The following is a 15,438-nucleotide window of genomic DNA, read 5'->3' on the forward strand; positions in this document are numbered from 1 at the left end:
CAGGGCGGGAGCGGAGACCCGGATGGCTCTTTGCCCGCCCCCCTCGCTCGTTCCACTCTCGCTCGGCTTTTGCTCCTTTCCTTTCTTCCACGGACGCTCAGCCAAGAGATTGCGCAAGCTTCCTGCTGCCGGTCCTTCAAGGGCCCGGAGCCGGGGGCCCGGGAACACCCCCGGGTAGGCGCACCCCCGCCCCTGTCACTCGGGTCGCCCTGCCCCCTCCCCAGTACGCCCCCCCCTTCTCACTCCGACCCCACAGAGCTCGCGGCCCCGCGGGCGGCGCCCTCGGGAGGCCGCGTGGGGCGCAGCAGCTCCCCCAGCCGGACGCCGGAGCTGCACGCCGGAACGCGCCGTCTCGCCGCCGGAGGTGCTAAACTTCACACTCGGCGGCTTCTCTGGCCAGGTCGGGAGGGCCTCGGCTCGGCCGCGGCTGCCGGCCGGGGACCAGGGAGCGCGAATTCGTAACCAGCGCTTGGCTCCTCGGCCATTCCATTCACCTCCCTTTCGTGCGGCCCCGCTGTGCCCTGTTCAGTTTCAACCCTTTCTTGGCCTTCCCTGCCTTCTCTTTTCGAAGCCCTTCCCGGGACCCCACCAAGTCCTCTCGGGCCCCCAAGTAGACCTGGACATCCTCTTCGTCCTCTCTTTGTCCTCCCTGCCTCACGCCGTGTTGGCCGCGGGGTGGGGGTGGAGGGTTGCTGCTGGAAACCCGACCTCCCGCCCGCGCCCCGCCAAAGACAGTGCTGAGGGTAAAGTAGGAGCCCAGCAGGATTCGGGGAGGGATCGAGAACACTCTGGTAGGGTTCTTGAGCTCTAGGGCCCCAGGCTGGCTGCTCCTCTATCCTCTTTCTCCTCTCGGCGCTCTTCTCCCTGGCGATCCTTTGCACCCAGTCCTCTCTCTCCTCCCTATTTCTCTTCCATTCCTCGCCTTCCTAAATGCCCTCAGCCTCCTGGGGCGGGGCGGGGCGGGGCGGCGGGACCCGGGGGCGGGGGGAGGGGGGGTCCGCGAGCTGCCCCGGCTCCGATTCCGCCCCCTGCCGGCGACCCCCTGGGAGTCTGCACATGACGCAATTCGGTGCAAATGGAAACTGCAGTGGATGCTCCCGTGGCCCCCGGCAGGGGTCCCCGGGCAGTACACGCTGAGAATGAGAGGCGAAGGGGGCAGGCCAAAGCGCTAGGCCGTAGGCGAGGGGTCGCAGCCAGACCCTCGCGGCCCCGCCAGGCTCTTTACCCCCACCTCGGCCCCCTGCCGACACACCTCTCTCCGGCCCGGTCCCGTTCCCTCCCTCCAGCGTCCCTCTCCCAGGCTCTACGATCCCTCCCCCTGCACCTCCCCGACGCCCTCCTCCTCCTGGCCCCCTCCCGCGCCCTTCCTCCACCACCCCCCCGCCCCGCCCGCCGCCCAGGCCCCGGGCCTCCGGTAGGCCGGGCTGCGCCAATCCCGGCCGCGGCCCGCCCCCTGACGCCGAGCAGGGCCCGGCGAGGCCCCGCCCGCTGACGTCCGGATTTGCATGAGTTCTTGTGCAGCCGCGGCCCGGGCTCAGTTGTCTCAGCGAGCGCGAGCCGGGAGCCGGGGCGGGCGCGGGCAGCGGCGGGCGGCCGGGCTGTGCAGGACGAGCGGCGGCAGCGGCGGCGGCGGCGGCGGCGCGGGCGGCAGGGGCTCCTCGGCCGGGCCGGCAGCGGGGCGCCGGCGGGAGCCAGCAGCGTCTGCAGCCGCGCCGGCCGCCCGCGCCCCGGCGCGCTCCGGTTCGGCCATGGAGCTGCCAGCTGTTGGCGAGCACGTCTTCGCGGTGGAGAGCATCGAGAAGAAGCGGATCCGCAAGGTAGGGCAGCGCGGGGGCGGCGGCGAGGCGGCGGGGGAGCGGCAGCCGGAGCAGCCCGCGGGGAGGCGGGGAGGGGGGTGGGGAGGCTGCGGGCCGGAGCCGGGGATCCCGCGGAAGCTGATGGAGTGCTGTCTCTTCCCCCCCTCAGGGCAGAGTGGAGTATCTGGTGAAATGGAGAGGCTGGTCCCCCAAGTAAGTAGCGGCCGAGGGGCGGGAGAGCCTGGTGCCGAGGCGCGGGGCTCCCGGGCTCCGGACCAGCCGGGCTGGTGGGGTGGTGGGGGGAGCGGACGGGAGGCGGGGTGGAGGTGGGGTGGAGGGAGGAGGGGGTGGGGAAGTCGGTGGCAGGCACTGGGGAAGCCGAGCCGCCGAGCCCGAGCCCGGCGCCCTGTGTTGTACTCCGCTCTCCGGGAAATGCCATCACTAATTTATGCACTAAAAGGAGCCGGAGGAGCTGGAGAGACGCGGGGCCGAGCCGGGGAGGCCGGCGGAGGGAGGGAGGGCGCAGGCACTGACTGATGTGCAGCAGAAAATGGCTCCTTTCCCCTTTCCCTCCACCGAACGGCTCCATATTGCAAAACCAAAAAAAAAAAAAAAATTAAAAAGCGACGAAAATGCAATTGTGTGCCTCTTCCCTCCTAGTGGTGCAGGGAGAGGAAGAAAAAAGGCAGAAAATGTTGGGAACTGTCACTGCGGCGCTTTTGGTGGGGATTTTTTTTTTTTTAATTTGAAATGCGAAGGCACCGGATGGAGACAGACGCGCAGGCACACGCTCACACACTCACACACTCACACACACACACAGAGGCATATTTTTGTGTTGCTGAGTATTTGGGGGTTGCTTGCCCGTGACAGCGGGCTCCAGAGCCGTGAGGGGGTGTGGGGGGGCCGCGTGGCTGACGGTGATCGGATTAGGGGTCAAATAGAGAATGGCTGAAGCCCTCGCGGAGACTCGGGGCTGGGGAGAGGAGGAGGGGACTGCGACTTTGCATTTTGGCTGCTTTGCACGCAGGATTCCTGGTGAGCAAAGTGGCTTTGGAACATGTCGCAGTAACATGCTTAAAATTCTTGACAACTGCAAAATAAACTGCTAGTTTCATTTTCCTTACCCCTCCCCTTTCTTCCTGCCCTTGTGTGTTTATTTTGACTTGGGGAGGGTGTATTAGGGACCGTGTCAGGCCTGCAGAAATTTACTCTCCACCCCCCACATCCACAGCTAAATAGCTTTCAGTTCATGAAGACAGAGTAGGGCCTTATGTCATTCCCCACCTGGAGGCCACAAAGCTGGCTCGGTTTTTTTTTTTTACGCCGTGTCCCCCTCCCTTTTCCCTTGCAAGATATAACACGTGGGAACCCGAGGAGAACATCCTGGATCCCCGGCTGCTGATCGCCTTCCAGAACAGGTGAGCGTCCCCCAAGCACCCGCCGCCGGCAGCCGTGACCGTATATGGGAATGGGAGAGTGGGCCAACGCTGCAACAGGACAGGGGGAAAGGGCCGGGACGGGGGCTGGCAGGAGTCCCCTCCCCCGGGTCTGAACAGGCACGACTGGGGCCTCGGCTCCTCTAACCAACGTCCTTGGCGGTTGCTGCAGCTTGGGGTGGGGGCGGGGCAGGCCCGGAGAAGGAGAGGCTTGTGTTTGGGGGAACTGCGGGAAGGGCGCTTGCGGGTGGCCCTACAGCTGCGCGGAGAACTTGGGGCTGCGCCTCGGTTCTCTGCCGGCCCCCCCTCCCGTGGCTACTTTGGAGCCCCACCCCCGGAGCCTAGGTGTTGCTTTCCTGCTGCCACTGGCCGCTTGGCACGGGCACCTCTCGGGGCAGCTCCAAGGGAGCTGGCATTGTGAAACCTCCGGACGTCACAGAACTGAACTTAACCTGTTGGGGACTGGAGAAAAGTTTACAAGACCTTAAGCCGCCACCCTCACCCCCCAGGGAGCTTGGGGTCGACAGGGGGCAGATTCTGTCTGGCGCTGCGTGCCCTTCACACCTCCCAGTAGGCTACTTGGTGGGTCTGGCCCACATTCTCAGGGCAGGGGGAGTTTGGCCCACCGGTTGTGGGGTGGGCACTGCCTGGTGGTGGAGGGGTGGCTTCTGACGAGGGGTTCGTCGCGCGCACAGATGCTTGTCACGCTGCAGCTGCTGCAGCTGGATTCACCACCGGTGGCTGTGGTTCTCTGTTTCGGGAGGACAGAAGGGGGAAGGGCGATCGAGGAGGGGCGGAGCAGCAGGAGCCCGCGGAGCTGGGCCACACCGCGGCCTTCCATCCCCCCTCCCCTTTTTATTTTGTATTATTTCCTGTGGCGCGTTTGCCTCTAAAACTAAACTCTAGCCCCTTGGAAGGAGAGACCATCAGGGAAGTTGCTCTCCTGACGCAGGAGGGCGCCGAGAAGGGATCCTGCCCGGGTTCCACCTGGGAGTTCACCAGCCTGTAACCATGTCAGCGGCTGATGCCATGTTGCATAATGGATCCCCGAAGATTTAAAACGCAGGCTGTTGCAATGCCATGCAACTTTGGAATCAGGCCCCAGCCGGGGCCCCCAGGCATGACAGAACTCCTCTGGGTTAGCCCAAGGGTAGAGGGGTGCCTAAGGTCTGGAATGGGCTGGAACTTTGGCCTACGCTGGAGAGGCACTCGCTTCTGCCATGGAGGGTTGGGCAGTGCTAGGACCACCCTCCCAACCTCGGATCATCCTCCACCAGGCTGCCAGCGAAAGCCTGACAGCTGTATTGACCAGCACCACCGCCCACGGGCTTTTATTAATAATTTGGAAATCAAGGGAAGCTGGGAACCCGGGCTCGTCGAGTAGGCGGTGCTTCTGTGCGTCTCCCCGCCCAGCAGCTCCGCCCCAGCCGTACCAGAGCTGGTTCACCTGGTGGCTGCGAACCTGGCCAGGCCCTGGCCTCGGTGTCCTGCCCCCGCCCCCAGCCCCTAATTGGCTCATTTGCCGCTGTGTAAACAAGGGCGCAGCCCCTCCCCCTGTTTAGTGCCTGGCCTTTAAGAAAACGAGTCCTCCCTTCTGCCGGCGGCACTCGTTATCTGAATCTTAATGAGGTCATTAGCATCCCGTGCCTCTGACGGGGAGGCACCCGGTTGACGCTCACCTCATTTGGACTTGTTTTCATCCCTTGGACCCCCGAGCTCACTGCGTTTTGTGCAGGGCCACGGGCCCAAGGCTGTGGGCACCAGTGCCAAGCTGCCCAGTGTCAAGCTGCGGGCAAAGATTCAAGGCTGTGGGGGGCCCCATTTCAGGTATGGACATCTGAGGTGGGGGAGCCCTTTGGAGAGGGCCCCTTGGGCAGATAAGGGTTGGTGCTGGGGTAAAGTGGCACTCTGGAACTGGACCGAGGCGTCCAACTGACGGTAGAGGCAACCTTCTGCCCTGAGCCCTTGTTCCCTCTGGTTCTTGCTGGCCTCACGGCTCACCACAGTGGGGGCAGAGCAGGAGGGGAAGTGACTGAGGCTAACAGCACTGCCCTCTGTTCCCTTTCCGCAGGGAACGGCAGGAGCAGCTGATGGGATACCGGAAGAGAGGGCCGAAGCCCAAACCACTGGTGGTACAGGTGAATACACTCCCGGGCCCCAGGGCCAACCACGACTTATTCCCTTGACGTTGCCACCTGAGGTGCCTCCAGGCTTGGAAGTCGGGGGGAGTTCCTCTGAAGCACCCAATTCCACTTCATCTTGACTTCCCACACCCTTCCCCTACCTGGTATGGGCTGGAACACTCCTGATGCTGGAGGCTTGCTCTGGGGCTGGTCTGATCCCTCCTCTTACCTCCCCCTCCATTCCCACTCCGTCCCCCCAGGTACCTACCTTTGCCCGTCGTTCCAATGTGCTGACCGGACTCCAGGACTCCTCGGCTGACAACCGCGCCAAACTGGAGCTGGGCGGTCAGGGCAAGGGCCAGGGGCACCAATACGAGCTCAACAGCAAGAAGCACCACCAGTACCAGCCGCACAGCAAGGAGCGGGCGGGCAAGCCTCCACCACCAGGCAAGAGCGGTAAATACTACTACCAGCTCAACAGCAAAAAGCACCACCCCTACCAGCCGGACCCCAAAATGTATGACCTGCAGTACCAGGGCGGCCACAAGGAGGCGCCCAGCCCCACCTGCCCGGACCTAGGCTCCAAGAGCCACCCGCCCGATAAGTGGCCCCACGGCGGGGGGGCCAAGGGCTACCTGGGAGCCGTGAAGCCCCTGGCCGGTACGGCCGGGGCTCCAGGCAAGGGCTCCGAGAAGGGTCCCCCCAATGGGATGACGCCGGCCCCCAAGGAGGCAGTGACGGGCAACGGGATTGGGGGAAAGATGAAGATCGTCAAAAACAAGAACAAGAACGGCCGCATCGTGATCGTGATGAGCAAGTACATGGAGAACGGCATGCAGGCGGTGAAGATCAAGTCCGGGGAGGCAGCCGAGGGCGAGGCGCGCTCCCCCAGCCACAAGAAACGGGCTGCTGAGGAGCGTCACCCCCCAGCAGACAGGACTTTCAAAAAGGCCGCGGGGGCGGAGGAGAAGAAGGCGGAAACGCCCTCCAAGAGGAGGGAGGAGGAGGCGCCGGGGACCGGGGACCCGCAGTCCCAAGAGGCTGGCTCCCGCAAGCTCTCCCCGACCAAGGAGGCCTTCGGCGAGCAGCCTCTGCAACTCACTACCAAGCCCGACCTGCTGGCCTGGGACCCGGCCCGCAGCACACACCCGCCCTCCCACCATCACCACCACCACCACCACCACCACCACCATCACCACGCCGTCGACCTAAATCTCTCCCATGCGCGCAAGCGCTGCCTCTCCGAGACCCACGGCGAGCGAGAGCCCTGCAAGAAGCGTCTGACAGCGCGCAGCATCAGCACGCCCACCTGCCTGGGGGGCAGCCCCGCCGCGGAGCGCCCTGCGGACGTGCCCCCCGCTGCCGCCCTCCCGCAACCGGAGGTCATCCTGCTGGACTCGGACCTAGACGAACCCATAGACTTGCGCTGCGTCAAGACGCGCAGCGAGGCCGGGGAGCCGCCCAGCGCCCTGCAGGTGAAGCCCGAGGCGCCCGCGACCGCGGCAGTGGCTGCTGCGCCGGCAACAGCGGCCGAGAAGCCCCCGACCGAGGCCCACGAAGAACCCGAGGAGCCACTGAGCGAGTTCAAGCCCTTCTTTGGGAATATAATTATCACTGACGTCACCGCGAACTGCCTCACCGTCACGTTCAAGGAGTACGTGACGGTGTAGCCGAAGGGCGTCGGAAGAGGAAGGCTTCACCCTCTGGGACTTAACACCTGGGGCCTGGGGGCGGACTTCTCTGCAACTGCGGGAGCTCCCGGCCCGGCCCCAGCGCGAAAACGGCCGAAGCCGCGGCAACCGCGTCCCTCTGCCGGGTCTTGGCTGGAGCGCCCGGCCCACACTGGCACCTTCCACGCCGTGCCTGCGGGTCTCGCCCTCATCTGCCGCACCCCCTCCTCTCGTGGACCTCCGGGACTGACAGGGCAGCCACTCGCGGCGGTCTAAGAGTTATAGTATTATATTTTAACCGTGCTAACTTGTCAAGTGCAGACTTTACTCCCGTTTGTACGTGGTGTTATATTGAAATGTATTGTTTGAGCTCAAAAGGCCCACCACCCCCTTCGGGCTGATATATATATATTTATTTGTAGGTATTTATATATTGAAATATAAAAGCCTAGATTTATGGAGTTTCCTCTAGATCATGTTATATTCTATATCAGACGAACTATTTTCTGTTGGCCTTTCTACCCGTTCATTCAGTATTTCGGTTGATTTCATTTCCTCCCCTTCCAGGAACTGCAATACCAGTAACCTTGGTATATATTTTTTGATACTGTACACATGGATGTGTTGTTTCTATGTGCAAAACAACAAAAAAAAAGTTTGTTAAAAGGCTAAACGAGCTCTCTAGAAACTGCTGCTACTAGAAATGTCTAAACTATAAGCTTCCAATTATTACCTGCTTGAATGTAAATATTAAATGGAGATGTTGAAGGTGCACTTTCGCTGTTTGAGATTAGCTAAGAGGGAACGTCAGAGACGGGGGAGACGGGGGAGGCGGGGTGCGGGCGGCGGCTGGACCCCTCTCCGCACCCTACTTCCGCCTTAGGTCGGGCGGGGGGGTGGGGGTGGGAGGACCTATCGCATCCTGCGATAAACTTTTGCAAAAGCAAAGTGAACTGGTTTCACGAGCAGAGGCCCCCGCACCCGGGGAGTGACCCCGCTCCCCGGAAGTCGAGAGGCTTTCCAAAGGAGAGGGGAATTCCTGCGGGGGGGCTGTGTTGCCGTCGCCCCCGCTCTCAAGAGTTTTTGGGCCTTGGCTGCCCACCGCGTGGGCAAACCCGGGATCTGCAGAGTTGCACGGGGAGGGTTGCACGGGTGCTCGAGCTGCACGGAGACGTGGGTGGGGCTAACCCTCACCCTCCGCGCCAAGCCCACCCCGCACCTGCTGATTTTTGCCCCTCACCCCACAGGACGCAACACACCCTAGCGCTGGCCCTGGTGCGGCAGGGGTGTTCCTTCCTAATAATCCCTGCCCGGTAGGGCAGGTTCCGCAGGGAGGGCACCCTCCCACCCTCTCCAGCGTCCCTCGCTGCCATCGCTGGCCCCGCCCCACCGAGGAAGCTGCCGAGGCTCTTTCTCTGCCAGGCTCTCTCCCCGGAAACCACCAGGCCAGAAGCCGCGACTGGAGGCGCCGCGAATGCGGCCGGGGCAGGGGGTGGGGGGCTTCCCGCGAGGTGGATGGGTTGTGGGAGGGGGAAAAGGCCTGCGAGAGCAAGGCCTTGCCGGTCCCCGCTTCCTGAGTGAGCAGGAAAATGTGGGACCCCATCTCACCCATCCTGCTTTGCTTTGGGTGGTTAGGCAGTGGCCCCTGATTTCCCCACGCAGGAAGGGGTTAAGGGTCCCCAGGGAACGAGGGGAGTGGGCCGAACTCGAACTCCAAGGTGCCGCTCCCCCAGGCCAGGAAGCCGAGACCCGAGACTGCTGCGGCCGGCCTTGGCCAGCTTTCTGCAAACGCAGCGATCTTCTTCCTGGCTGGGGTGGCCCGAGCAGGGCCAGGGGCCACAGGACTGAGGGCCTGGTAGGCGCGAGGCTGTTGCTGGTCCCCAAGTCCGTTGCCTGCCAGCCTGGGACTGAAGAGCCTAGCCTCTGTCGGCCGCCAGAGCGGAAGAGGTCAACGCGGTTCATAATGGGGGGGGGGGGGGTGGAGAGGTGGCGAGAGAGCAGTGTTGGGAAGGCCAGGAGAAGAGATAGAGGGCCAGGAGGGCGGGAGGCCTGAATGCGGACAGTGTGGCCAGTGTTGGCTGCAGGCCACCAAGCGGCTGGAGGTGGGGGAGGGGAGCCTAGCGGGGGGGAGGGGAGGGAAGGAAGGGAAGCTCTGGAAAAAAAAAAAAAACAAACCGTTGGGAGTTTCTAGCCCTGGCTTTTGTGAATTGCCCCTCCCACTATCCCCATCACCCCAGCCCCCTTTAGAGTGAGTTAAACGCTCCCCCTCCCCCTTCAACGTAATGAATGCCCTTTGCCACCCTGGGAGTGGAGGGAGGGGTAATCTTGACTGCTCCTGGCAAACTGCCTGCTCAGCACTAGAATTGGGCCTGTCCTTCACTGACTGGTACACAAAGGCACATGCCAGGCGTGGATTTCGACTCCCTGTTTTTCTGGTAGAAGAGAACTAAAAAATCGGGAGTAAGCAGGGGAACCCCTTGTTCAGGTCTGCACAGGTGGTGACCTGGGAGTGATCCTTAGCCCCTAGGGGTGCCCCTCCTGCCCAATGGGTGGCCTCTACGAAGCTGAGCCTGGGCAACAGGGGAGGGGAGGTAGAGGATGGCACTGTTAGTGAGCAGAGAAGGAAACTGCTCCACTACCATTTGCAGAAAGGTGTGGCCTGCAGGTGGTTTGAGGCCTTGAAAACTGAGCCTGGTGGTGGACCTCCTGGGGGAGATCTTCAAGCAGGATGGTCCTTGGAACAGCCTGGAACCTAAGTTCAGAAGACCAGCAAAAGGACAGAGGCAAATGGATAGGTCAGGAGGGGCAGCAAGATGCCCAACCGGCATGAGACTCAAGAGTGTCCAAGGTCCCTTCTGGCCCAGGAGGGATAGGACTCTTGTTGGCTGGGGCCCTTAAGCATCTTGTTCCAATCAGACCCCACAGAGGTCAAGTGTCCCTGTGGGATGAGAGTCTGAGGTTCTGATGGCTAAACAGCTTGTCCAGCTCACCTGGCCACTGCCCAGTTCTGTACTGACTCTAGAATCAACCAGGTGGTCTGCTGTCACACCGCAGAGAGGTACACCACGGCAACACGCCCCTCCCTGACCTCTCAGACATAGATGTGTCCAAGGCTCAGGAACACTCACAGAGGGCCAGGGTTCCTGGCATCGGGACAGGGGAGGAGAGCCCAGTAACCCAGGTGTAAGCTCTGTTACAGATTTTTGTCACAGATGTAGGCTGCTTGTTCCTAATAGAGGTCAGAGATGTTTGTCAATGCCCAACTTTCACAAGCAAGGGGTCCTAAGCCCTCTCTTTTCCTAAACCCTTACTTTGAGCCCAAGTTCAGATGATCTGGGATCTTAACCTTGCACACTAGGAAACCCAGAATTCTGTCTTTTCTCCAAACAAACCTTTGGGGCTGAGCCTTGAGCGTAGAGCTGAAGCTGACTCCTTGCCAAGAGAGAGGCACTTGTGTATCCACCCACCCCTCAGAGGCTGGTCCCTCCTGCACAAGCCAGGTTCCAGATTCCAACTCTAGTCTCCCTGTAGCCTGCACCACTGCCACCAACTCAGTTTCACAAGAGCCAAGTTTCGCCCTTCGGTGTTAGCTCCATCCTTGGATCCTACCAGGGTACTTAGGAGCTACGGTTGCCAGGCTGAGCACATAAAAATCTAGGGTGCTCAGTTAAATTTGAATTTCAGATGGAACAATGAATCATTTTTTAGTGCGTCTCATGAAATATTTGAGATATGCTAATACTAAAACAATAACAAAATGCTTTGTTTATGTGAATTCAGATTGAACTGGGCATGCTGGAATTTGTCTGGAACCTCACTTGTATCCTGAATAGTCTACTTAGTTAGTCCCTGCCCACAGGGAAGTTTCAGTCCAATAGGAGAGAGAAACTGCTGAGAACTAAGCCACAGGGGTCCTAGTGAGTGCAGTGGTTATAGTGACATTGAGTATGTTTGGCATGACACAGAATGGTTGCTGGATGTCCAGGGGCCTTCAGCTGTGATTAAAAGGGGAAGGGAGTGGTGGAGTGAGCATGTGACAAGACCTAGACAAGTAGTGATGGAAGACCAGACTTGGTCTCGCCATCAGTTGGCCCACCTCGGGCTTCTGAGTCGAGTGTCTTCCCCATTCCCACTCACCCCAACAACAAAGTCTAGAACATACAAGGAGGGCAGAACAGATCAATTGTAGTGCCCACTGTGCTTAGTCATGTGGGACTCTTTGTGACCCCATGGACAGTAGCCCACCAGGCTCCTCTGTCCAGGAGGATTCTCCAGGCAAGAATTCTGGAGTGGGTTGCCATGCCTTCCTCCAGGGGATCTTCCCAACCCAGGGATCAAACCCAGGTCTCCTGCACTGTAGGCAGATTCTTTACCAGTTGAGCTACCAGGAAAGCAGTACCCACTCTCCCACCAAAACCTCTTCCCTTTCTATACCTCAGTTTCCTTAGCATCTTCAAAGACATGCCCTGACAGTGAGGATGAACTAGGTCGGGAAAGAGCCTTGAGCTCTTCTGGACAACTCCCCAAGTAAACACATGAGTTATTATTATTTTTTTTATCAGGGAACATTAAACATTTCATGTCAGATTCAAATGCCTTCTAATGACTTCTGGCTGAGAGCCTCAGCTTGACCGAGGAATAGATACCCAGAGATGTTTACCTCTGAACTGACTGCCATGTCTCCCTCCCCTCGCCCCCATGCCCTCTATAACCCAGTGTGCGCCACCAGCCCTTTGCATTCTGCCCTCACTACCAGCTTGGTAGATAACCCATTGACCTGGAACCTCAGCCTCAGCCTCTCCAGCTTCATCCTGGTTCACCAAGGCTGGCACTGGGACAGGAGAGAGATAAGAGCTGTGCCTGCATTTGTATAGAACCAAATCCTGATGCTTTTTTAATCAAGTTGCTTCTAAGGTTTCATATTATGTTTGCAGCTCATCTGAGAAGGCGAAGATTCTAAAGAGGAAATAGTACTAACAGCGGATATTCTCGGATGCAAGTATCCATTTCCTGCGGCCATAGTTCAGATGCACCCTGCCCCCTGCACCCTCCTTTTCCTCTCTTCCCCTTGCAGTTGCTGTTAATAGCTAACATGGAATGAGTGCCCACCACCTGTGGGGGGTGCTTCAGGAGATCATCTCATTTAACTCACACAGTCTCCCATGAGGTAGGTCCCATCACTGTCCCTGTCTCACAGATGGTAAAATGAAGGCTTAGAGGCTCAAGTAACCTGTCCAAGGTCAAACATCCGACAAACAGGGGAACGGGAGTTCTGGGCTAGCCTTGTCTGTCTGCAGGGGCTATGCTCCCAGCTTCCAGGGTTCTGTGGGTTCTTCAGAGGTGAGTTCAGGTCCCATCCCCTCCCTGAGGTTGTTCTAGATTATTCCAGCCTTTACCAGGGCCTGCTGTGCCTGAACTCCTGCAGTAATTACTGCACCCCCACCAACTCATCAATCAACTGCTACAGCATCCATGTGTGCACGTGCCTCTGTTCTCCAACTGGACAAAGCCCTGCCCATCTGGAAGGCAGCGGACATGTCTTGGGTATTTCATGCAGTCCCACAGTGTGCTCAGTTCCTAGATAAATACCTCAGAATCAGATGCCTCGTGTGTGTATGTGTGTGTGTGTGTGTGTGTGTGTTTTGTCCTGTGTGTATGTGTGTGTGTGTGTGAGAGAGAGAGATGGGACTTTCAGACAGTGATGCTGATCACTGCACTGCAAGCTATTAGCAGCAGACACAAGGAAGGCCCCCGTGCTGCCCCCAGGGGCTCAACCCCCATGACCACAGAGCTGCACAGCAGAGACTGTTGGGCACTGAGCTGCTCCATGGGTTCCGCCGCCCCCTTACTTCTCACCTGATCCATCTGTGTGAGTTTCAGGAGACTCCAGGTAATTATGTGGTAATTGAATTTAGGGAAACCGACCCTAAGGATAATTCTGGAGTCACTTCCAGAAGACTCATGGTTTAATTTCCATATTTAGCTAGTGGTACACGTTATACGGTTCCTGATAGCACAGCAACCACCTTCATATCCTTAAATATCCTTAAGTATTTAGTTTTAACATGAGGTTCAGAATAGTACAGATATGGGCATGTTACTCCAAAACATGCAGAGTTAGCAACAAGCAGAAGACACAGTATGCACCCCTTTTAAATTTTCATATATGGTCTTCACATAAGCTGGGTGGATAAGATCTGACTGTGAAAAACTCACCAAATGCTACCTGTAATTATTATTTCACTTAATCAATGATCTGCAAGTTGTAGGGGCAAAGAGCTGCTATTACCAATGGATATCCAAGGTGTGTGTGCATGCCTGCATGAGTGTGCATGTAGGTGTGCATTTATAACCGGGGAGAGAAGTAGCGATGCAGCCTGTACCAGCGGGAACACCTCTCCTTTGCTGCCTGAACGAGGATCCCTTCAAGCGCACCCTGGAGTTTAATATTGCCAGCAACTGGCCCTGACTCCTTTCAACGTGCGCCAGGTGTAATGTAAACCTCCCTGCATTTCCTCCCTTTCCTGTTTCATCTGAGAAATTCTTCACTAATTCCATGGTATCTGGTTTCTCATTGTTTTCTCTGCTTTAGACAGCCCCTTGGGGTGGGTTTAGGAAGGTGTGCTTAATGCTCTCAGCCTTCCAAAGTGACACAAGCACTTCCCTCACGACCACTGCTATCCTCCAAAATCTCTTCCAAGGGACGTCTCTGGTTGTCAGGGCAAAACAAGCCATAACGTCTTGGGGAGATGAGCAAGCACCTGTCACAAATCAGAGGATGGCCATGGGCAGTCTATACCACAGCATCCAATGGAGAAAACAGGATAGTCATGGTCAGCTCCTTTGTAATATAGCATTAAGTTTCTATTAATGTTCCAGTGGTTATAAGGTTATATTAATGGTGTGTCTTCCATTCTTTGTTGAAGTAGTGCTGTTTGGGGTTGAAGACAAGGAGGAATACAGCTAGATGGAGGAGGCCTGGGCTATTCCAGATGCAGGCAGGGGACCATACATTTTCCTGTGATTCTCTAAAGGAGGTGGGATTACAAAATCATGTGAATGTTGGGGGGTGGAGAGAGAAGAGCCTGGCAAGCAGAATCCCTCCTATGAACAACGGAAGTGAGCATCCTTATAGCCATTTCCTGCTTTGTTTTTTGTACTCCCTGCTCTCCCATCAGTGCTGAGTGGGGGGAAAGGAAGCCCTAGGCAGGGTGAGGGAGACTCAGGTCTGGCCGGATTCTTCTCAACCTTCAGTGCGTCTTCCTACCGTCTCCTCTCCTGGCATGGGAAATTATTTATGTTTGCAAATTGCTTTTGACTCACATGAGTTATTCTTCTTGCCTGCCAACAGGTCTGGGGATGGGAGAGAGTTATTGAGCTGGCAGCTGAGAAATCCAGGGGCGATGGCAGAAGGAGCACTGAGGCGGAAGTCACGAGCCTCGGGATTTGGTCCCAGCTCCATCACTGTTATGCCATTACTTCCCCTTGCCGGGCCTCAAGCTGCTCATCTGCAAAATGAGAGGGCTGGGTGACCTCTGGGTGCTGAGAGCCTTGGTGGCTCTGATATCCCCTGGGCCTGTGACCCCCGAAGAGGCACAGACAGGGTTGGTGCCAGCCCCTGTGCTGCTCCCTGATGTGGGCTCGGCAGTGCTGCTGCTGCTGCTGAGCACTGGAGGGTGGAGAGGATGCTGCCCAGCCCTGCCCCGGCAGGAAGAACTAGACAGGGCAGCGGGGCAGCCGGTAATGTTTCCTCCCTTAGCCTTTTGCTTCATGCTGGTCCTTAGTGAGGCCTGTTTCCAGAGACTAGGATGAAAACAAATGTCGGCAGAGGAACCACCAGAGCAGAAAGTCCCTATACACAACCAGAATGAGCATCCTAAACATAATCAGGGCCAGGGCAGGATCAGCTGCATGACAGGTGGATAGGGATCACCTGGCCTTCGGGGAGGAAGGGGTTGGCCCACTGATGATGGAATCATTGGCTTCTGGAAGCCTGGAGCAGAGAGGGGTCCCAGAGTTCCTAATCCAAGTCCTTCACTCTACAGATGGAGAAGCTGAGCCTCCCAAAGCTGAGATCAAGGTGAATTATCGATGATTCTCTACCCACAAGTGGATGCGTATGTTCCAACAAGGAGTAGTGCTTCCTCCATTCATCCACCATAAAGTTGGATTTAATAATAGTAATAATTCAAAATTCAATGCCATGGCCATGACAGATTGGCCACGTGCTGCTCTTGAGAGCCATGGTCTGGCCTCTGTTCTCTGACTGTGGTTTGGGGCCTAACCCAGAGAGAAAAGAAGCCCGGGGTCTGGGCTTCTTCCAATCCAGTGACCACCAAGTGGGGATGAAGGCTGTTGTGGGCTCAGCTCTCTGAGGTGGCAAGAGACCTGCTAACCTCAGAGCTTTGAG

General features: G+C 58.1%; 1 protein-coding gene across 1 annotated transcript; it reads left to right on the forward strand.

Moving 5' to 3' along the window:
* Positions 1-1,466: 1,466 nt before the first annotated feature.
* CBX4 (chromobox 4) lies at positions 1,467-7,802 on the forward strand. The gene is made up of 5 exons (XM_069543846.1): positions 1,467-1,817; positions 1,966-2,009; positions 3,152-3,217; positions 5,307-5,373; positions 5,619-7,802. Exons 1-5 carry the CDS (start codon positions 1,506-1,508, stop codon positions 7,026-7,028), a joined length of 1,899 nt encoding a protein of 632 aa, XP_069399947.1. The 5' UTR covers positions 1,467-1,505; the 3' UTR covers positions 7,029-7,802.
* Positions 7,803-15,438: the final 7,636 nt, after the last annotated feature.

The sequence above is a fragment of the Ovis canadensis genome, chromosome 11, assembly GCF_042477335.2.
Source record: "Ovis canadensis isolate MfBH-ARS-UI-01 breed Bighorn chromosome 11, ARS-UI_OviCan_v2, whole genome shotgun sequence".
Lineage (NCBI taxonomy): Eukaryota > Metazoa > Chordata > Mammalia > Artiodactyla > Bovidae > Ovis > Ovis canadensis.

Coding starts and splice junctions, on each gene's coding strand:
- CBX4 (XM_069543846.1), top strand. CDS start 1,506: ATGAGTTCTTGTGCAGCCGCGGCCCGGGCTCAGTTGTCTCAGCGAGCG. Junction 2,010..3,151: donor TGGAGAGGCTGGTCCCCCAA/GTAAGTAGCGGC, acceptor TTCCCTTGCAAG/ATATAACACGTGGGAACCCG. Junction 5,374..5,618: donor CCAAACCACTGGTGGTACAG/GTGAATACACTC, acceptor CCGTCCCCCCAG/GTACCTACCTTTGCCCGTCG.